The following is a 20227-nucleotide window of genomic DNA, read 5'->3' as shown; positions in this document are numbered from 1 at the left end:
TCAGCAAATGATGTTGGGAAAACTGGACACAAAATGCAGAAGAATGAACCTGGATCATTTTCTTACACTATACACAAAAATAAACTCAAAATGGATGAAAGACTTAAACGTAAGACAGGAAGCCATCAAAATCCTCATGGAGAAAACAGGCAACGACCTCTTTGAACTGGCAGGCAGCAACTTCTCAATTGACACGTCCTGGAGGTAAGGGAAACAAAAACAAAAATGAACACTTGGGACCTCATCAAGATAAAAAGCTTCTGCACAGTGAAGGTAACAATCAGCAAAACTAAAAGGCAACCAATGGGATGGGAGAAGATATTTGCAAATGACATATCAGATAAAGGGTTAGTATCTAAAATCTATAAAGAACTTATTAAACTCAACGCCCAAAAACAAATAATCCCGTGAAGAAATGGGTAAAAGACATGAATACTTTTCCAAAATTAAAAAAAAAATTAAATAATTAAAAAAATAAAGTGAATGTTTTCACTGTGAAAAATTAAAAAAATTTAAATCGTAAAAAATAAATAAATAGGAGTGCCTGGGTGCTCAGTAAGTTAAGTGTCTGACTTCGGCTCAGATCATGATCTCATGGTTCATGAATTCGAGCCCTGCATTGGACTCTGTGCTGACGGAGGCTGGAGCCTCCTTCGAATTCTGTGCGTCCCTCTCTCTCTGCCCCTCCCCTGCTCGCACTCTGTCTTCCTCTCTCTCTCAGAAATAAATAAAACATAAATAAATAAATAAATAAATAAACAAACATTAAAAAATAAATGAAAACCTACAGTGTAAATTACAGAAACAATGGCATGAAGCTATCCGATGTAGAGTCAATACAAGGATATCTTCCACCTTTCTTATTACACATCAAGAAAGGTACTTCATTTTCTGTTTCTCTTTGAGAGGTTCGTCCCTGTGCATTGACTTCAAAACCAAACCTTAGGACAGCCTTGGGAGTATATGGAGGCTCTGACTGCCATTCCTGTCAAAAATAGAGGAAACTGAGACACTGAACAGTAACCTAAAGTCTTTTGGCCAGTCTCTGGCAAGGTGTCGAACTCCCTAGCAAGTGAGCTAAGTAGGTTTTGAAGTTCACATAGCTAAGTATCTGTATTCCTGCAAACACGTAGATAAACCACTAGCCTCTGCTTGAAATGCCTCTGCGGTGACTACAGTAAATCGCTCTCATGCCAACACGTTTCCCAAATAAAATGGACGTGGGAATTGAAACTAAACCAACTGTGAAAGGTAATCTGGGGGAGATACCATGAGTGATTAACGCAGTATTGATTCAAAGGATGAGCCAGTTCTTAAACAAAGAGTTTTCCAAATAAAGTAACAGTTTAAAGAGTGTTCACGGGAATGGGGAATGGTTTTCAAGAGAATTGGAGCAAAGTGAGGGAGGAAGGTCGGAGGCAGAGTGAGGAGAGGTGGGTTGAGGGACAGAGCCTCGAAAGCCACAGGCAGCCATGCCACGCAGGACATGTGGATGCACCCCTCTCTCCACCTTGTGAAAAATACCAGTTCCGGCAGGGAGCCAGAGGAGTGAAGAATGCAACGGGTTAAGATGGAATTTGGTGCAATTTCATTATTTTTAAAGCAATCAGCCTGTGGGTCTGTGATACGCCTACATAATCAAGAAGGGTGTCACAGAAAATGTCAAGCTTTTACCTAGGAATGATTGGTTCTGTGTTGCATGATTCCATACATCCCAATGTCACAAAGGGAAAAAAGGAAAAAAAAATCTTCCCTCAGGGAATAACAGTTGAAAAACGTTTTCCTTTTCCCTTTGTGACATTGGAATGTGAGGATTTGGTTCGGGCAAGGGGGGACTTGGTCTATCATCCTGGAACTTTCTGGTTTGTTCGCTTGGTTGGGCAGATGACCTTGAAAAGTAACCTGTGTGTGGTCATTTATTTATCGGATCTATACTGAGTGACTAGTATATGCCAGTGACTGACTTCAGTGTGGGGAATCATCAGTGAGCCTATCAACAAAGCCACTCCCCTCAGGAGCTGTCGCAGTAATAGCCAGAGAGACAGACAACAAACAAACATGTCCCTTGTGCTGGGGCTAGGGGCTAGGAAAAGAAATAGAGATGGTGAGGAGAATAGTGTGAAGGGTGAGGTGGTGGTTTGTTTAGATAGGGAGATCAGGGATGGCCTCGCTGATAAGGGGACATTTGAGCAGAGAGCCTGAGCAAGGCAGGTGTGGGAGGAAATGTCCCCGGAGAGGGATCAGGAAGGACAAAGGCCTGAAATGGGACGAAGCTTTGCATATTCCATGGCCAGCAAGAGGACAGAACGAACGAGTGTTAGAGATGAAATTAGAGGCCACATCAGGACGCCAAGTTTTATTCTGAGTAAAATGAAATGTCATTGGAGGGTTTTGAGCAGGAGAGTGATATGTCTGACTCACACAAAAATAAAAACAAAAAACTTCTGGCTCAGTGAATTAATTTTCCTTGGTTTCCATGTTAATATCCAGAGGCCAGTACTGGGTATTTGGAGCACACAGGCAGAACACATGGTTAATGTATACGCTCTTCCAAGATGAACTCAATCTCAAATAGTGTGGAGGTATCACGGGCAGAGTACAAAATGGCAGCTGGAAGAATGACCACGAAGTGGTAGAAATAATTAGTAAGACAGAGGAGGGTGGGCAGGGAGGGGACCTGGAGTAATTACTTTCCTTTGTTACACCCTCGAGAAGGCAGTTACTCGTTGAAGGAACTTGATGAAAACTGACAATATTAAATGATTGTCGCATTCAGATGGCAAAATTATACTTCAAATCTCTGGATTCTTTTGAACATAATAGATTCATGGAAATTAACTGAAAGACAAAGAAAGCTAAGCTCTTCTTATATCTAGGCATGTTTTCAGTTGTTTCTTTAAACTCCCAACAAATCCATTGCTTGTCATTCAAACATTTCCTGGACTTTGTTCCTCTTTCTTGGTCAAGCTTTTTCTGAGTGGTTTCATCCCTCCATTTCCAGAAGTTGGGGATAATCTTTTCTCTTATATACTCAGACTTCCAGCTGGCACCCCACCTCCCTCCCCACCTGCCTTTCTTTCTACAGAGCTGTCATGGCAGCATTTCAGGCAAGGCCAGTTTACCAAGGAGCATCCCTGGAGCTTGACACAAGTACTCAGTAAATGCTTGATAGCTCAGTGAAAAAAGGAGTAAATAAGTGAGAAAAGAATAGGAGAATAGAAGAAGCTACATACACTGTAGGAAATAGTGTTGGTATAACATGTATAAAAATACTCACTTGAGATTTCTTTCTTTTTAAAAAAAAATGTATTTATTTTGAGAGAGAGAAAAGGAGAGAGAGAGAGAGAGAGAGGGAACTGGGGAGGGGCAGAAAGAAGGAGAGGATCCCAAGCAGGCTCCACACCAGAAGCACAGAACCCAACTTGGGGTTCAAGCCCATGAACCGTGAGATCAGACCTGAGCCGAAATCAAGAGTCAGATGCTTAACTGACTGAGCCACCCAGGTGCCCCACACTTGAGATTTCATAATGACCAGGATTTCTCTGTGAAGAGTTTACATCTCACCTAATTTTAGTCCAAAGGCTTTCTTGCACAGTGGTTTGAACAATCATATTTACCTTATATCTAAGTGAGTGGTTCCTCTTGAAAATCAATATATCTTGAATCCCTGATGAGACTTAGCTTCCTAGATTCTATAGGAAGTAGGTATCCCCCTGACAGCTGTCTATCTCTTGCATGGCTTTCTGAATGTCCCTTCACTGTCCTCAGATCCACGAGTATTTATCTGTTCTCCTCTAACAGGAGCCAGTGCAATGTAGTTCAAGAAATATTAAGTGTTCTTATGTGCTATGCCCTGTGCCAAAGGGGAAAAAATACTACAGAATATTCCCAACTAGAAGATAATTTTCAAATTTTGGAAAATCCTCAAAAGGCTTTATTACCTTATGCATTTGATATTAAAGATGCTTTAGCAGAACCTGAAACCATGATTTAATTCTGTGAAATACACTAAGGTCATTAGAACCACTGCCTCCAATGATCTCCGCTGCTGTCATTCAAGTCAATGAAGAAACACATTTTTCTCTCTGTCATTTGCTGCCTCTTGGTTACACACACAAAGATGTCCACCCCCACATGTATTTTTTTTTTTCTCCTCAAGATGAAAATAAGGCTTAGACACAGAATAAAAAAGACCGTATTTTTCAAAATCTTTAGGAGGCCAAAACATTATGAAAGTAATTTGGGGAGGGGCCGCAAAACAGAAAATCGAGACCTGGAAAATATGGCCACAGGGCAAACGCAAACGATAAGGAAGCACTCCAGTGAGACTGGGACAGGCCGCGCCCGCACGACAGGAATGTGCTTAGTGACCGAGGTGTGTGGGACAGAGTTCCCCGCTGCCATCAACAGAGTCTACGTTAGGTGACTTGGAAGAAAAGGAGTTTATTTTAAAATATATTAAGGTGTTTAAGAGGGCCAGAAAACCTGTCCGGCTGGCTCTACAACTGGGAACACCATCCAAACTGTATGATGGGATTGTTATCGCTGACACCTCCGCTGAGCACCCACACCACGGCTTGCACCATCGATGTTGGGCCCTGAATGCTGCCCTCTGTCCCTGCTGACCCTTGGGACCAGATGCTTATTCTACCACCCTTCCAGAAAGTGGGCTCCATTTTGGTGCTTGCTTAGTAAGAGGTGATATGGTAACAGACACCCCTCCCACTTTCACCCATTGGTCTCTGTCTTCTGATTTTGGGGGAAAGAGCACCATCTATTGGTCACTGGATCAGAGCACACACAGCATCCTGCAGGGAGGCATTGCCCCCTCTCAAGGAATAATCTCTGCCAGTACAGTAATGGAACGTTTGGTAGGCTGTACCACCATGCATGAGACCTTCTGTTTTAGGTGGTGGGGGACACGGTGAGAAATCCTCTGAGCATAGGCTTATCGTCTCCCTCCCATCGCTGTAACTGAACTCTGGTGAGAAGCATTGCTGCCCGGAAATAAACGATGCTGAAGAAGATAGTTTGGCTAAGTCCCTGCGACGTGCTGCCGGCCTGGAGAATCCAAACCCCGAATGCATCGTTATTCCAGTGAGGACAAGTTATTGCCCTCTCCACAATGGAAGGGGTCTCCACTGTAATCTTCCTGCTGAGTGTGGTATTACAGCAAATCTCAGGGCTGGTCACTGCTCCTGAAAGTGAATCAGCAGTGGGCAGCAGACGCTTGGTGAGGAGAAGTCCTTGGTGGGCCACTGAACTCTCTCTATGCCTGAAACCACAGCTACTTTGTCCATGAAGCCGCTGAGCAAGGGTGGGTGGCCAGGGAAAAAGGGAAGGCACAGGACAGGCGATCTCCCACCTGCGTACTCAGAACCTCCTCCACGGTGGTAGCTTTTGTGGCCATTCCAGTGTGACACAAATATTCTCCCATAGACCGGGCCCAGCTCGGAGACGTCCATCCCGTTCTTTTTTCCCAGACCTTCTTTCGTGACGCTGACCGTCCTTTCAACCTGGGAGTCACTACCACGACATGGTTAGCATCTGCCTCTCAGGCTCTCTCTCCTTTTCAGGAAAAGTGTACCAGGTGGACTGCTCCAAGTTTGGCTCCCTGAGAACATTTCCTTTCCCCATTGTCTCTCAGCCCCAGTGGGGCTGGAGAGCCCCTGCAGTTAAATTCCAGTAGTTTCCAGCAAAATTTGCAGGACTGTCCGCAAACCAGATGTGACTTTTTTCCTCTTTGGCGAACGGCTCGGTGTGGATTCCCCCACGGGAACACGGCGGTGAGGGAGGGGAGCGGCGCAGAAGTCAGGAGGCACATGGCAGGATAAGGCGCCGACTGTTCCTGTGGCTCATAAGGCCCATCAGCCATGGTGCTCGTATACACCCCTTCCATCTGATGCAAACGTGCTGGTGGGCTGGGCTCACCGAACTCTGGTGTGGCGGGTCAAATCACTCCCAGTTAGAGGCGCCTGGGTGGCTCCGTCAGGTAAGCGTCCGACTTTGGCTCGGGTCATGACCTCACGGTTCGTGAGTTCGAGGCCCCACGTTGGGCTCTCTGCTGTTGGCCCAGAGCCCGCTTCGGGTCCTCTGTCTCCTCTCTCTCTGCCCCTCCCCCACCCGTGCTCTCTCACTCTCTCTCCCCCAAATCAAAATGCACATTAAAAAAAAAATTACTCTGAGTTCAACATGGGCAGTTTAGGTCCCAGGGTCACCTAGTGCCCCGTGGTCAAGCCCTCAGGGGCCAGCCAAGAGTTCTTTCTGAAAGGAGAATAATTACTTGCACGGGAGAGCTTGGCTTTGCTCCAAAAGCTAAGAGGCGACAGCTATGCTTCCCCTATTAGGACTTGCTGCAGGCTCTGCACAGCGGCCAGGTGGGTCACAGGCTTTCTGAGCACGGGGTCATAAGGACAAGTATGCAGAGCTGCTCGCAGGGGGCCTGAGCCAGCTGGAGAGCTCCCTCCCTTGCACGAGGCTCCATTAAAAGTAAATGAGTCAGAGCAGCAAACCCAAGGGTGACATCGATTGCCTTCTGTTGCCAAGGAATTCCGCGAGGCCTCCGTGCTTCTTTGTCCTTAATGGCACGAATCGTTGCAGTTCCTACAAAGGAAGAACTATTGCTTTTGTTTGGCCATTTTGGCAGGAAGGAGGAGCCCCGGGAGGATGGCATCTTGGCCCTCCATTAACAGACGCCATGCTTACCCCCATGCTGTGGAAGCCATTGTGGGGTTTCTGCATTTGCTGAGGGCACCGTTCCAGGTACAGAGGCAGGATCTGAGGAAATTACCACATAATTTCTCACTGGGAAAACTGAAGCAGGCAGAAGAGAACTTCCACAGCCCTACCACCGCCACATCCGCCCCCTTCCCAGCATCTGCTCCCACTTACAGTCTGTTCTACAATGCGTGCTTCTGTAATAGGCATTAAATATTATTGCTAGGTGGGGGATGATGTCACTATAATGGGGAAATTGGGTCGGTTCCTAAGTGATGTTTCCCCCATTAATATTTTGTGCCATCAGATAAGAGCAGCTGAATGTGGAGACACCAGTGGAATGAGCTGAATGAGCAAACTGCCGAAGAAATCAGGTACTTTACGTGAGCCCTTTTCACTGCATCTTCTTATTGGGGCCGTTGGGCTACAGGTTCCGTCTTGGAAGTGCTTACTGTGTACATATCTGCTTCTACCCTTCCTTCTGCCAAATTCTATCAAGCTGCCTTTGCCTTCTTCTTGGAAAGGCGAAATCCTTTATTTACTGATGTACAGTTGACGCTTGAACAACAGGGGTTCGAACAGCAGGGGTCCACTTTTACGCGACAGCAAAAGCCACAAGGCATTTATTTACAACTGCCCACCTTGGTCTCCTTGGGAGCAAATCAAAGGCGAAGGGTACAGAGGTCATGGCTGCTGCCCTCTGAGTATTTGGTGAGGCCATCAAGGCCATCGGCAGACCCCAGGGGCCCAGGACCAGGCAAGGCTGCCGTCCCCCGTGTGCTGACAGGGTGGCTGGGCAAAGGGCCCCGGCTGGTGGGCAGGAGGCTGGGCTGAAGCAGAAGACCATTTCCGGAAGGCGGGGAGAATGCTGCAGGAGCTTAGCCTGGGAAGTCTCGCCTTGGTCCTCCTGGCTCCTGGCTCCAGGACTGGGGCCTCTGCTGGGCCAGGTGCAGACCCCTCCCTGCGGGACGGTCACAGGGTGGAGGACACCTGCAGGGAGACGGGGCAGCTGTACCGTACTTGGCCAATGTCGCTACCCACAGGTCTGCCCTCTGGCTGCTGCTGCTGAGCCAAGGCCACCAGGCTTCGACCCTCTGCTGCCACTGCACTTGACCTGCTCACCCAACCAGCCTATACTTTTGTTTTCAATAAACACACCTACAGTGCTGCAAATGCGTTTTCTCTTATGACTTTCTGAATAACGTTTCTTCTCTCTAGCTTACATTCATATACGAATCCAGTGTATAATGCACACAAAAAAAATATATGGTAATCAGTTATTTATGTTTTCGGTAAGGCTTCAGTTCAACAGTAGACTATTAGTAGTTAAGTTGTGGAGGACTTGGAAGAAATTATATGTGGATTTTTGACTGGGTGTGGGTCAGGGCCCCCTAACCCCTGTGTTGTTCAAGGGTCAACTTTATTAGGAATGTAACATGTTCTTTTAAACTATGTTAATTGGTGTTTTTGTTGGTATGCAATTTCCAAAGTTGGACAGGTTTGAAATGGTCTGCCCCATATTTCTTCCGTGAATTCTGTTATTTTTAGTGCATGAATTTGAGAATAAGAAATTTTCAGGAGCACATTTATCACGTTATTGCAGAAATGCCTGTGTGCCGCCTTCCCACTCGTAACCATGGAGAAATTATTCATGCTCTTATCGAACGCTAATTCCCCCATGTGTGGCATGTATTCCAACCCCCTTTTCAAGGACACTGCTCCAGCATTTATCCTTTTCCTACCTCATGAATTTTTTGCCTTTCTCGGAGCAGTTTCTTCAATATGAAAAACATGTTGCTGCTTCTCCCATCTTAAAAAAAAAAAAAAAAAAAAGTCTTGATTCCACATCCCTAACCCACCTACTAACTCCATTCTTCGCTCCCTTTTCAGCAAACTAGTTGCAAGAGTTGTTTGTACTCATTACCTTCAGCTCTTCCCCTATTTTCTCTTAATTCCAACCCAGGGTGACTTTGCTCCTTCCACACTCCACCAAAACTCCCATTGCTAAATCCAAGGGTCGATTTCCAGTATCTTATCTAGCAGTACTTAATAGGTCACTTCCTCCTCCAGACCCTTTGCTCATTTGCCTTCCAGGCAACCACTCCTTTTCCTCCTGCCTCACTGGTTATTCCTTGTCAGTCTCCCTTGCAGACCCCTTCCCTTCTCCTGACCTCTTAGCGTTGGAGGAACCCCTGTTCTTCCTTCTCCTCCATTTAGTCCTTCAGCGATCCCATCCAGTTTCATGGCACCAATATGCTGAAAATCCCCAAATTTATATCTCCAGGGCAGAACTTTAAGAACTTTGGACTCTTGTATTCAATTGCCTACTCAACACCCCCACTAGGATATTTAATGCGCATCTCAAAAGTCAGCAAGTCTAAAAATGAGCTTCTGCCTTCTCACACCCAACCTGCCCCCTCTGCAGCCTTTCCCCATCAGTTGATGGAAACTGCACTGTTCAGGTTGCTTGGCCAAATATCTTAGAGCCACTCCTGTCTCCTCTCCACCTATCACACCACACATCAAACACATCCGCAGATCCTGCTGGTTTAAGAACCAAAATATATTCAGTATCTAGCTGCCTCTTACTGCGTCTACTGCCACTGCCCTGGGGCAAGTGACCATTTTCTCTTGTCTGGATTATTGCAAAAAACTCCCAATGGGTCTACTTTCACCTTTGCCTGTCCACAATACAGTTGTCACAGTGATTCTGTAAAATGTAGGTTAGATTTCTACTTGTTCAAACCCCTCCAATAGTTTTAAGTCAAAGCCAGTCCTCCTAGAAGCCTTTAAGACCCCCTTTGGTCTAACCAGCCACCACCACCTGCCACTCACGTTATCTCCAACCTCTCCTTCTCCCCCTCATTCACTCTGCTCGGGCTAAATTTCCTCTCTGCCGCTCCTCAAATACATCAGGCAGGCTCTTGTTTTACGGCCTTTGCAACTGGCTGTTCCATGTGCCTGGTACACTCTTCCATGTCCTTCAAGTATTTGCTCAACTCCCATATTCTCAACGAGGCTTGATCTATTTAAAAATGGAAGGCACTTCTATCCCCATCCTCCTGTGTTTCCCAAACCTTTGCTCTACTTTCATTCCCCCAAACCCACACATATCACCTTCTAAGCCATCAAATAAATTATTCATTATGTCTACTGTTTCTTACCTGTCTCCCCTACTAGACTGTTGTCCTCTGAGGGCAAGTATCTCTGGTTCACAGATGTGAACAATGCCTTGGCAGATAATAGCTGTGCAATAAATATTTGTTGTAGGAGTATGTGATAGGCTAGGTCCTGCTGGGGTTACTGTGAATTGCTTTCAGATCAGTAAGGTAGTAACTAAGTAAATTTCACTTATCACAGGTGCTCCACTAGCCCCAGACTGATTGGTGGGCCTAGCTTGATACTGGGCCAAGGTTACATGCCACACCCTAGCTGGAAAAGAGGTTTTCTGCTTCTGCTTTGGAGAGGTGGGATTCACAAGGTGAGAAATTGCCTAAACATGGAAAGGTTGTTCACACAGTACTAAAGCAGCCAAGAACCCAAGTCACTACTTTATTGAAAAAAAAAAAAAAAAAAAATGAAAACCATATTTGCATCAACTTTCTATTAAGAAGATTTTCTTCTCAAGTTGTAAACACAAGGAATGCATTTCATTTAAATAAGAGAGAGGTGACATTTAAAAACATTTATTAATGTTTTTAGAAAAAGAGCAAACTTTATTTTCTATCATGTTGGAGGATACTGGCTGGATTCTTATTGCTATTATTCCCATTAATGTTTTACATTATAAAATGGGACATAAAAAAGGGACATATGGGACATATAAAAGGTATTGCAAATAAAAATTATTTTCATTCCAATGGAGAAGAAAATTACCGGCTTAAAAATCAAGTTTAATATCAAAAGAAGTAACACATCGAAGTTTCCACATTTAAAAAACTTTGATAGTTGGGGGCGCCTGAGCGGCTCACTCAGTTAGGCATCCGACTTCAGCTCAGGTCATGATCTCACGGTTGGTGAGTGCCCCGCATCGGGCTCCATGCTGTCAGCTCAGAGCCTGGAGCCTGCTTTGGATTCTGTGTCTCCCTCGCTCTCTGTCTCTCAAAAATAAATAGAAATGTTAAAAAAATTTTTTTTTTTTAAAACTCTGATAGTTAAAATATCATCAACCTTGTGATGAGTGCAATATACTTTATGTGAACCTCTGAAAATTTGTGTTCCAAGTTGCAGCTCCTTCTCAGAAACTGCAGGCGGGGCACAACTCCTCACATTCCAACAGAATTCAAAGTTTGAGAGTTCTTTAGTAGGAATATTCATTCACTGGTCTTTGGCAACTTTCAGCTCTTTCCAGGATGAAGCTGGAACTCGTCCAGCAGCCATGCCTCCTGACCCCAGGGGAGTCTGCTTCCCTGGAACTCTGTGGCCCCATCAAGATCCTATGACAACTACCTTCGCAGCTGTACGGCTGGCTGACACGGCGAGGACTCGAACCGGCTTGCAGGCTTGCAGTAGCGAGGCTGCTAGAGTCCCAAAGAGTGCAACTTCCTATATTTGCATATGAATGCATCTGTTCTCCCAAGGCTAACTTTGTGGCATTCCACTGGCACTAAAGAGCCAAAGGGTGGTGTTTTGTCTAAGCACTCCTGGCTACTGGCTTCCAATGAAGATGACACTGTCTCTGATGTGCCAGTTTTTCCTCCAGGCTTCAAGCACTTTTTGATTGAAGGTTCACCTGTGTGGCTGTCCTTGGAATTCAAAGGGATGCTGCTCTGTTCGCCATCTTTAAGGCGCCTGTGGTGCTCTTCGCTAAGCAACAATACAATGGCTCCGCCAACGTGAAGCACCCTGTGACAAAAAAAAATGGTAATTGGTATGAGTACTTCTTTCTTTTTAGACAACAAACAATCCCACTTTATTTAAAATATTTGGGGTTTTTAATTTGAAATTTAATTTTATCTATTTAAACACAAGGATTTTGATAATTAGGTAGTATCTTCCATAATGCATATTCATTATAGTAATTATGGAATCATGAGCACAAATCTGCTTTAATTATCTATTTTTACTCTACTTAAAAGGCAAGCCTCAAAGTAATTCATAGTCACATTCTAATAAGTGATTGTACAAAGGAAAAGGCGGATGAAAGAATCCTATAGAATCAGCATACACTAGGCTGATGGCAGAAGAAAAGCACCAGAAAGAGTGAGGACGTGGACAAAGGAATGACAACGGGGAAGCTCAGAAAGGGAAAAGGGGAGGCCTCGGAATGTCAGCCTGTTGAGGAGAATTGCTCAATCACTTGACCAAATTCTGCAGAGCACTTCTGTGTGGAAACAGTGATGCCCAACCACAGTCCTCGGAGTTGCTAAAGAGATTACTGAAAGCGGGAGAGAGGCGAGTGGAGAGTTACAGAGGCTGGCGATGCCACCCTCCAGGCAAGTACGAGGTCCCCTGGGAACACATGAGCTGGGTCCCAAACGTGCACCATGAGTTAAGGACAAGCGGGACCAAGTCAGGCCAAGTGACAGAGAGGGGCTGGAGCGAGGCAGGGAGCTGGAGGCAGAAAAGCAGCAGAAAGGAAGAAGTGAGGAGGAGGAGGCACTGAAAGAAATTCAGCGTGAGGGTGAATCAGAGGGGTGGGAGGAGGAGGGAGGAAAAGAGGGCTGTCTGGAATATGCTGAGGGACCTCAGGGACAGGCCAACATGAGCTCCAATCCACAGTTGGATATACAGCCTGGAGGCGATGAGACCAGGGCTCCAGGTAGAGATTTCGGAGCTGTCAATAGCACACGGTAGATATAGCTGTGATGGTGAATGACATCACCTGGGGAGGCAGGTTAGCGTGAGAAGAGAAAAAGGGCCCAGGAACAGAGGTTTCACAGTTAAGGAAGGAGAGAGGAGGGACGGGCCATGGAACAAAATCCCGGGAGAAAGTCTGGACAACAGTGATGGCATGGAAGCGAAAGGTGCACACTTTCAGGGCGGGAATGGTCTCCACAGTGTCTAATGCTACAGGACGAACAGGTGACTAGGATTACAAGAGGTCCTCAGTGAACCTGGGGACAGCAATCCTAGTTGAGGACACGAGAAAATGCTGGTCTGCCAGAATCGAAGGGGGACTGGAAGGTGAGGAAGCAGAGATGTCAAGTGTAGACTCTTCTTTCAGTAAGTTTGGTTGTATAGGTACGGAGACAAGGTGACAGCTAGAGGGTCAAGAGTTAAAGGGAATCTCCCCCACACCCAACAAAGATATCAGGAGCTTAAGTAGCTTTCCCTCATCTAAAAAATCAGTGAATCAAGACAAGTTTGTCTCCGAACTCCACTATATCAGGCTCCACTGCCTATATAAAACCTCCAACTATAAAAAGTGAAAAATCAAACCATAAAGGCTGTGGGCAGGTGTCAAGGAAGCGCGGTCATAGGAGTTCCTTATGTTCAAATACATACACTTTTCAACTGATCCTACTGAGGCATTGAAATTATGGGGGGAATCTTGAATATCTTCTGGGAAGTTTCAGGTTAAATATAAGTCACTGCTCACACATATTAGTATTTCACTATGAGTTGGCTTAATAGTGTGGCTGGTGAATTACCTACTGGGCACAAAGGCTGCGGGTATTAACACAGGCTGCAGGACAGAATCACCTTGGGAGTTGTTAAGAAATACACCCATGTTCTACTCTAGACCCATTAAACTGGAGGGGTGGAGAATGAGCATCACTGTTTTTCAAAAGCCCCTGAAATGATTTTAATATGAAGTCAGGGTTGCAAAATCTTCTTGAGGGGAAGGTGTTATCAGGCAGAAGGGAGTGCAGGCCTGAATTATAGGTGGTGCCCAGAAAGAGATCTCAGGTTAGGTAACTGTGTGACAGGGGAAGTTGCTTAGAAATAAGATAATCCAAAAAAAGTGTGGAGCATCCAGTTCACAAGATGGAGGTGAGACGGTTCTTAGTTGGACTTAGACTTCATGTCAAGTCTTCATATAAAGTTAAGTCTTTAATTTTCCCTACAGAATGTCAGCCTTGACACTGAATTTTCTCCATCCAAAACCCATGGCTCATTTTTTCTATCGGTGACATTATTTATATACAGGTTCTTGACCATTTACGTTGTCTTGCTCTATCAAATGTCCAACTGAGACAATTTAATGAATTGACTTCTTGGTCATATCTATTTATTCCTCCATGTGTTCTAGGTTCTCTCCTTTACCAGCTTAAATGATCAGAAAAATATATATTCAGGCTTCACTGTTTGAACTTCTCAAAGAAATACTTTCCTTGAATTATATTCCCTGAGGCCAACCTTAGACACCCTGACATGAATGACGACACCTCTAAATTTTCATTTTACAATCAGCAGTGTTGTAGCCTCTCTAGGATACTGAATGCTCCTTATGTGAATTTTGTTGTGGGGCTTAGTAGCTGTGATCTTGAGAAAGTTCATCTTTCCGGGTCCCAGTTTCTCATCTGTAAAATGTGGCCGATTAACACATTAGGAGGCAGGGTTTTGGTGAGGTTTATAATATGTAAATTACCTACCTCAGTGATTAAAATATAGGTCACTAATCCAGATACTCAAATTTTAGCCAATAATGAAAACTCAGTACCTTTCTTGGAAAAAAAACGTAATATAGTGTAAGATGATACGGAATAACTATTTCAATGATAACCCTCTGATTTGAAACCTTAGAAAATTTAAGTATAAAAACTCTGGGAAGTTACTAAAATGCAATCAAATCTTAGCTGAAGAACTAGGATATACTTCAGTTAAATGACCAATAACTCAAAAATCATGAAAATAAACTCAAAACTTACCTCTCCATTTCTTGTAGAATGCTTTTGATGTCTTCCCCTAACTTAAACTTTTTCCCAAATGGAATGTCAGAAATAATAATATCGACACTCTCTGAAGGCAATGGCAAGTCTGAAACACAAAAACCAGAGAAACCCGTTACATTAAGTTCAAATATTTACAACCTAACTATGAGAAAACTGAAGTATGGAGAATTATTTTTGCATATTAAGTACAATTTAGGGTTGCTAACATTGTCTCCAAGAAATTATAAGTTCCTGAAAGGCTTTTCAACTAAAAAATAAATGATAAAGTTATTAGATTCTGTTCTTTGAAAATTGGTTTTTCTGTTATGATAAAATATGACATAAGTTAAGCAAAATCTTAAATTAATCAGAAAATTGAATTCTCTAAACATATTACATGAATACAAAGTTGCCAGACCCAAGAAGAAACACATTAAATTGTCTAGAAAAAACTTTTACAAATTATATGCTCTTTCATTTCCTTCTTCATACTTACATATAAAATTTTGCATGTGTATATCTATGTGTTTTTAAAAGGGAGATGATCTTAGCTTTCACTGAAATTTTAAAGGAGACCCAAAGGTTAAGAACACTGACATAAATCCTAAGGCTAGAGAAAAGGCTAAAAAACGAATCAACAAAATGAACATCATTACTAAACAAAATTAAATGTAGTATTTGATTACTGAATCTGAATTTTTTTCTCATCTTTACATTTCTCAGAAATTAGCTTCCCAGAAGGTCATACACATAATCTTAACTTCCACACTTTCTGAGTGTACTTTTCACTTTCTACTTATTTTACTTCCCACCCATCATGTAAATTAGTTGTATATTCATAAGGTAGATGTCCCAATTTTCGTTTTTTGAATAGCATTTAACTCTGTAAGAACAGAATACAATTTAAATAACCTCTGCTCTTCTAAATACCACATACATTTTTGTTGGCTGGAAATTTGAAAACAAAACAAAAAATCCCATTATCGGGGAAAGTCTAAGGAACACTTGAAGATCTTTCCTAGTTCTAACCCTTACTTGAGATTAGTAGAAAAAAATAATAGGTTGTCAGAAAAAAAGGCTCAGGATAATATTCTTTTAAAGCTAGACATGAATTCTTTTTTTTTTCCAGGTCATATTTTAGCTTCATGCACTTAGTTTTAGGATGTTGCTACAGGACACGTACATTTAAATACCGTTTCTATACTTTATGCAGGGCTACTCAAGGTAAATGTACAGTGAAGGCAATCATGGCTATCAGATGTTTTATACCGGAGAAACCATGCAGTAGTTGACTCTAGAGTTTGAGTCCACATCTTTCTTTTGCATTCATACACACACACACACACACACACACACACACACAAGCTGCCCAGTTTGGTCAGGTTTGGTAACATTTTTTTTTTCTTGTCAGTCTCTATTTTTATTTGCAACTTTCCTACTCTGTATTATATAATTTGCTAAACTGCTTTAAATAATTTTAGAAGTTGAAGGAATAAACTTAAATGGAATAATTTTTTTTTCAAAAAGTTCTAGAACTAAGCGATGCTATCTTACAACAGAGCATAAAACAAGTTTTTGCTGATGTGTCTGAGAGCGCAGGCAGGCCCTGCTGTTAGACGGCTTGCATCTGGCTCTGCCACTAACCAGCAGTGGGACTTCGGGAAATGACTGCTTTAGTTTCCTCGTCTATAAAGTGAGGTAAGGGTACCTATCTCAGGGTCCTAACAAGTGAGGTCACTTATGGAAAGCACTCAGGACAGTGCCTGGCACCCAGTGAGCACTCGATGACTGTGGTGATTATGTACAATGTCCTCTCTGGGTGTACAGGCAGATGACGGCCAGGTGGAGACCGGCGGGCCAGAATCCTTCAAAGCAGCTCTGCAGAATCCTTCTCACGGCTCCTCAAATGCCCAGCAGGGCCACCGCTTCCAGGTGGGCCTCTTTCCTGCTCTTCCTCCAGCAGCACTTCTCAAGGCTGCAGCCATCCCTCCTGTGCAGCATCCCCAGGAGACACCGGCAGCATCAGAATCTCCTGGGAACCATAAGTGCAAAGTCTCGCTCCCTTCATCCCAAACCTACTATGTAGTGCGTATCAGAACTGACCGGAGGGTTGGTAGAACACAGACCGTTGGCCCTACCTCCTGAGTTTCTGATGAGGAAACTCCTGAAATCATGAACACCTGATCCATAATTTTCAACACATTAAATCTTTTCAATTATTAAATGCCTTGAACGGCCTGTGAACAAAGAGTTTGCTTGTAGCTAAGGAGATAAGATTCTGAAATAGAAACATAGCTCAAAACAAATATATAAAACTCATCCCTTTTGTACGACTCTGCAGGATGACTCAAGAACATGAAAAAAATGTAAAATACTGGTGTATCTTGAACAAAAGAACTGCTCTATTTCTCCCTCTTGCCAGAAGAAAAATGGGTAAGAACTGCTTAAAACTCAGAATTATGGCTCTAATATATTTTCTTCCAATAGGTTTTAAGAGCCTTCAGGATATCTTTTTGTGCATTCATTTATTTTAAAGTTTATTTATTTATTTGTTTTGAGAAAGACAAAGACAGTGTGAATGGGAGAGGGGCTAAAAGAGAGGGAGAGAGAGAATCCCAAGCAGGCTATACACAGCCAGTGCAAAGCCTTATGTGGAGCCCGACATGAGGCCTGAACTCATGAGACCATGAGATTGTGACCTGAGCCGAAACCAAGAGCTGGATGCTTAACCGACTGAGCCACCCAGGTGCCCCTATTTATTTATTTTTAAATGTTTATTTTGAGAGACAGCAAACGTGCACAGAGAAGGGGCAGAGAGAGAGGCAGGGAGACAGAGGATCTGAAGCAGGCTCTGCGCTGACAGCAGAGAGCCCGATCCGAGCCAAAGTCGGATGCTTAACCAACTGAGCCACCCAGGTACCCCTATGGAAGCATCTTTTCGAAGCATCTGATAACCCTGAAACAAAACTGGCAACGTTTAACTGTCTGCAAAGGTCTTCTACAATGGAACCAACAAATTAATAGCTATAGCTTCATTTTGTTTATGTACATAAGAAAACTTGGTATTGAAGATGAGCAAAATTAATTTAGAATAGTCATTTGATCTAAATGAAAAGTCATGCTTTACAGAGTGATAGTTAAATGCGTTTTCTTTAGCTGCATTTGATAAATGGCTGTCTTTGGGCTCTGTCCCCTTAAAATACCTGCAGTGTTTTGAAATAAATGCTACACACTTCTATACACAGATCTATTTCATTTGGTCAGTGATACCACCATGGCCCTCCCAGTGGATGATAAATGTCAACAAACATTTTACTTAAGATATGTGTTCATCAGCTTTCTTACAAAATGGCAACTCTGTATTCACTTTTTCATTAGATGTATGCTTTTAAGAACTTATTAATGCTGAAAAAGTTTGTTTCAGGATACAAGTGTTGCCAAACAATAAGAAAGGATACCATACAATAAACTGTAAGGCCACTGTACCAAAGAAAACACTCAATATGGTAGGCTTCTTATCCCCTATTTCCACATACTTTACATACACCTAACCCATCACTTCCCACATTTCCTTCTGATTTCCCAAACACGGAGCCTGGCAGCCTCATGAATCTTGCAAAATTCGGCACAGGTCACAAGACATGTGGATGGAACACCAGGGCCCAGGCCAGCAAGGGCAGGATAGGAATTAGAGAAAAACACACTGATACGAAAGAAAATGCAGCCACTACATTACGGGCAGCTTGTGGGTGTACTGAAAAAGCACGCCTTATTCCTACAAGGGTGGAAATGAATAACACCTAAGAACAAAGCACAGTTGTTGGCAATAAGCTTGTTATAAATTCTCACTGAAGTAATGTGTGACAGGCTATAGAATGTCTAATTGAAAGGAGTGAAAACATTCCTTTTCTCACCTGTCAACAATTTTGTCATTTTAATTAATTTATATATGTGTTTCTTTTGCTCAAATTTGTATATATTACAGCTCTCCATCTTATCCTAGGAATGTATATGTATCTGTAGATTAACAGAAAACAAAGCCTAGCCAATGACTAATTAGTTCCTAAGATAGCCTGTAACATAATACTCATTTGGTTCCAAATTTTCTTAAGTAAAACTTAGGAATAAACACATGCAATTCCTGCATATTAAAGGATCATCTCTTTTTATACTAGTAGAAAGTTGTAAGGTGAAAGTTACTAAAAAGGTAGAAAAGATACAGTCATTAAAGCTCACAAAGAGAACAAAGATAGTGATTCTGCAGAAACAAATCACAACGGGAATATTACTAACTTCCCAGACATCTCCATGTTTACAGAGGTCCTTAATCATGCTGCGTGTTAGGCAATGTGCTCTGTGTGCTTATGTGATAAATCCTCAGCACAGGCTCTATGAAGCAGGGATTACCTTCAGACTCTAGATGATAAAATACAGAGGTCCAGGATATTGCTGAAGGCCACAGAGTAAAGAAACGATGGTGGAGCCAGGATTTATACTTGGTCTGTTTGATTCTGAAGTCTTTACATGCTCTTACTTACTATAGTAAAAAGATGTGAAATCCTCACACCTGTGAACGTCGAGCAATTCATGGGTCTCCCCACTCTAAGTTGTGTTTATGATTAAAGCTTTGAAACGTAAAACCAAATTAGCGAAGAAAAATAAACACTTGGATCCAGCTACAATTCCACCTCTCAAGCAGAGAGATGTGTCATGAAGGGCGAATTATTAGTTCATATCGGCCCCTTTGCACACAAGATACATATGGTTCCCTCTAGACTGAAATTTAACATTAAAAGGTTAGGATGATGAAACAATTTAAAATAGATGGTTTATTCTTTCCTCCAGAGTGTTACCCTGAAAACAATTAATTTGCAAAAGAAAAATCTACAAATGACGTAATGTGAAAAATGTTTTATCTCACTAGGAATTAAGGAAAAGTAAGTCTGAAAAATGTATCAAATTTGCAGTTTAAAAAAACTGCAATAAAATGATAATATCTCGTCTTGACAATGGTTTAGGGAAACGTGCACTTACAGCAGCAGCTGGCGTGGAGAAACCACGCCCAACTTCTATTCCCAAGTGCTTTCCCTTCTCTATTTATCCTCATTCCCGAGGTGATCTCCTGGATTTAAACGTTATCTATGCTGCTGATGCCTCACCTCTCCCCTAAACTCCAGATCTGGGGGTGGGGCTACTAACCTGACATCTTTTCCACTAGGTGCCTACTGATCACGTGGAATTTAACAGGTTCCAAAACTCCAACTGGTTCCCCAGCAGTTTGCCCCAACTCCGAGGGTGGCCACCCCACCCTCCAGCTGCTTAGGTCGTCACTCTTGTTCTTTCACATGCCACATTCAATCCAACAACACATCCTGCTCACTCCACCTTCAAATATTATGTACCTGACCTCTTCTCAACACCCCCACGAATAGCACTTTGGGCCAAACCACCATCATTTCTTACCAGATTATCACACTAGCCTGTACTTAGTTTCTTTGTTTCCTGTTTCCATCCTGTACTTAGTTTCTTTGTTTCCCGTTTTCCATCCTCCCTGCTGTAGTCTATTCTTGACATGGCAGTTAGACTGATCCTTCCAAAAACTACAATTTATTTGACTCCTTGGTGCCATAGAGAACGTTGTTTTTAACACTTTTATTATTATTATTTTTAAGACAACTGTGCCTTTTGCTTGT

At 43.0% G+C, this 20227-nt stretch overlaps 1 protein-coding gene and 1 long non-coding RNA gene across 2 annotated transcripts in view; one reads left to right on the top strand and one right to left on the bottom strand.

The window, feature by feature from the left end:
- Positions 1-6389: 6389 nt before the first annotated feature.
- On the top strand, positions 6390-7876 carry LOC125937279 (uncharacterized). Its single transcript, XR_007462339.1, has 3 exons — positions 6390-6762; positions 7025-7091; positions 7761-7876. It is a non-coding gene; the product is annotated as an uncharacterized LOC125937279 (long non-coding RNA).
- Positions 7877-10518: 2642 nt separating this feature from the next.
- THUMPD2 (THUMP domain containing 2) overlaps positions 10519-20227 on the bottom strand; it is a 35527-nt gene continuing 25818 nt past the window's right edge. The window contains exons 9-10 of the mRNA XM_049651878.1: positions 14532-14640; positions 10519-11562 (exon numbers count right to left, since the gene is read on the bottom strand). Of these exons, the coding sequence (XP_049507835.1) occupies positions 11238-11562; positions 14532-14640 (434 nt within the window). The 3' untranslated portion in view covers positions 10519-11237. The remainder of the gene's footprint in view (positions 11563-14531; positions 14641-20227) is intronic.

The sequence above is a fragment of the Panthera uncia genome, assembly GCF_023721935.1.
Source record: "Panthera uncia isolate 11264 chromosome A3 unlocalized genomic scaffold, Puncia_PCG_1.0 HiC_scaffold_12, whole genome shotgun sequence".
Taxonomy (NCBI): domain Eukaryota; kingdom Metazoa; phylum Chordata; class Mammalia; order Carnivora; family Felidae; genus Panthera; species Panthera uncia.
Note: the sequence above shows the minus strand (reverse complement) of the source record. Positions and strands in the feature narration are given on the sequence as shown.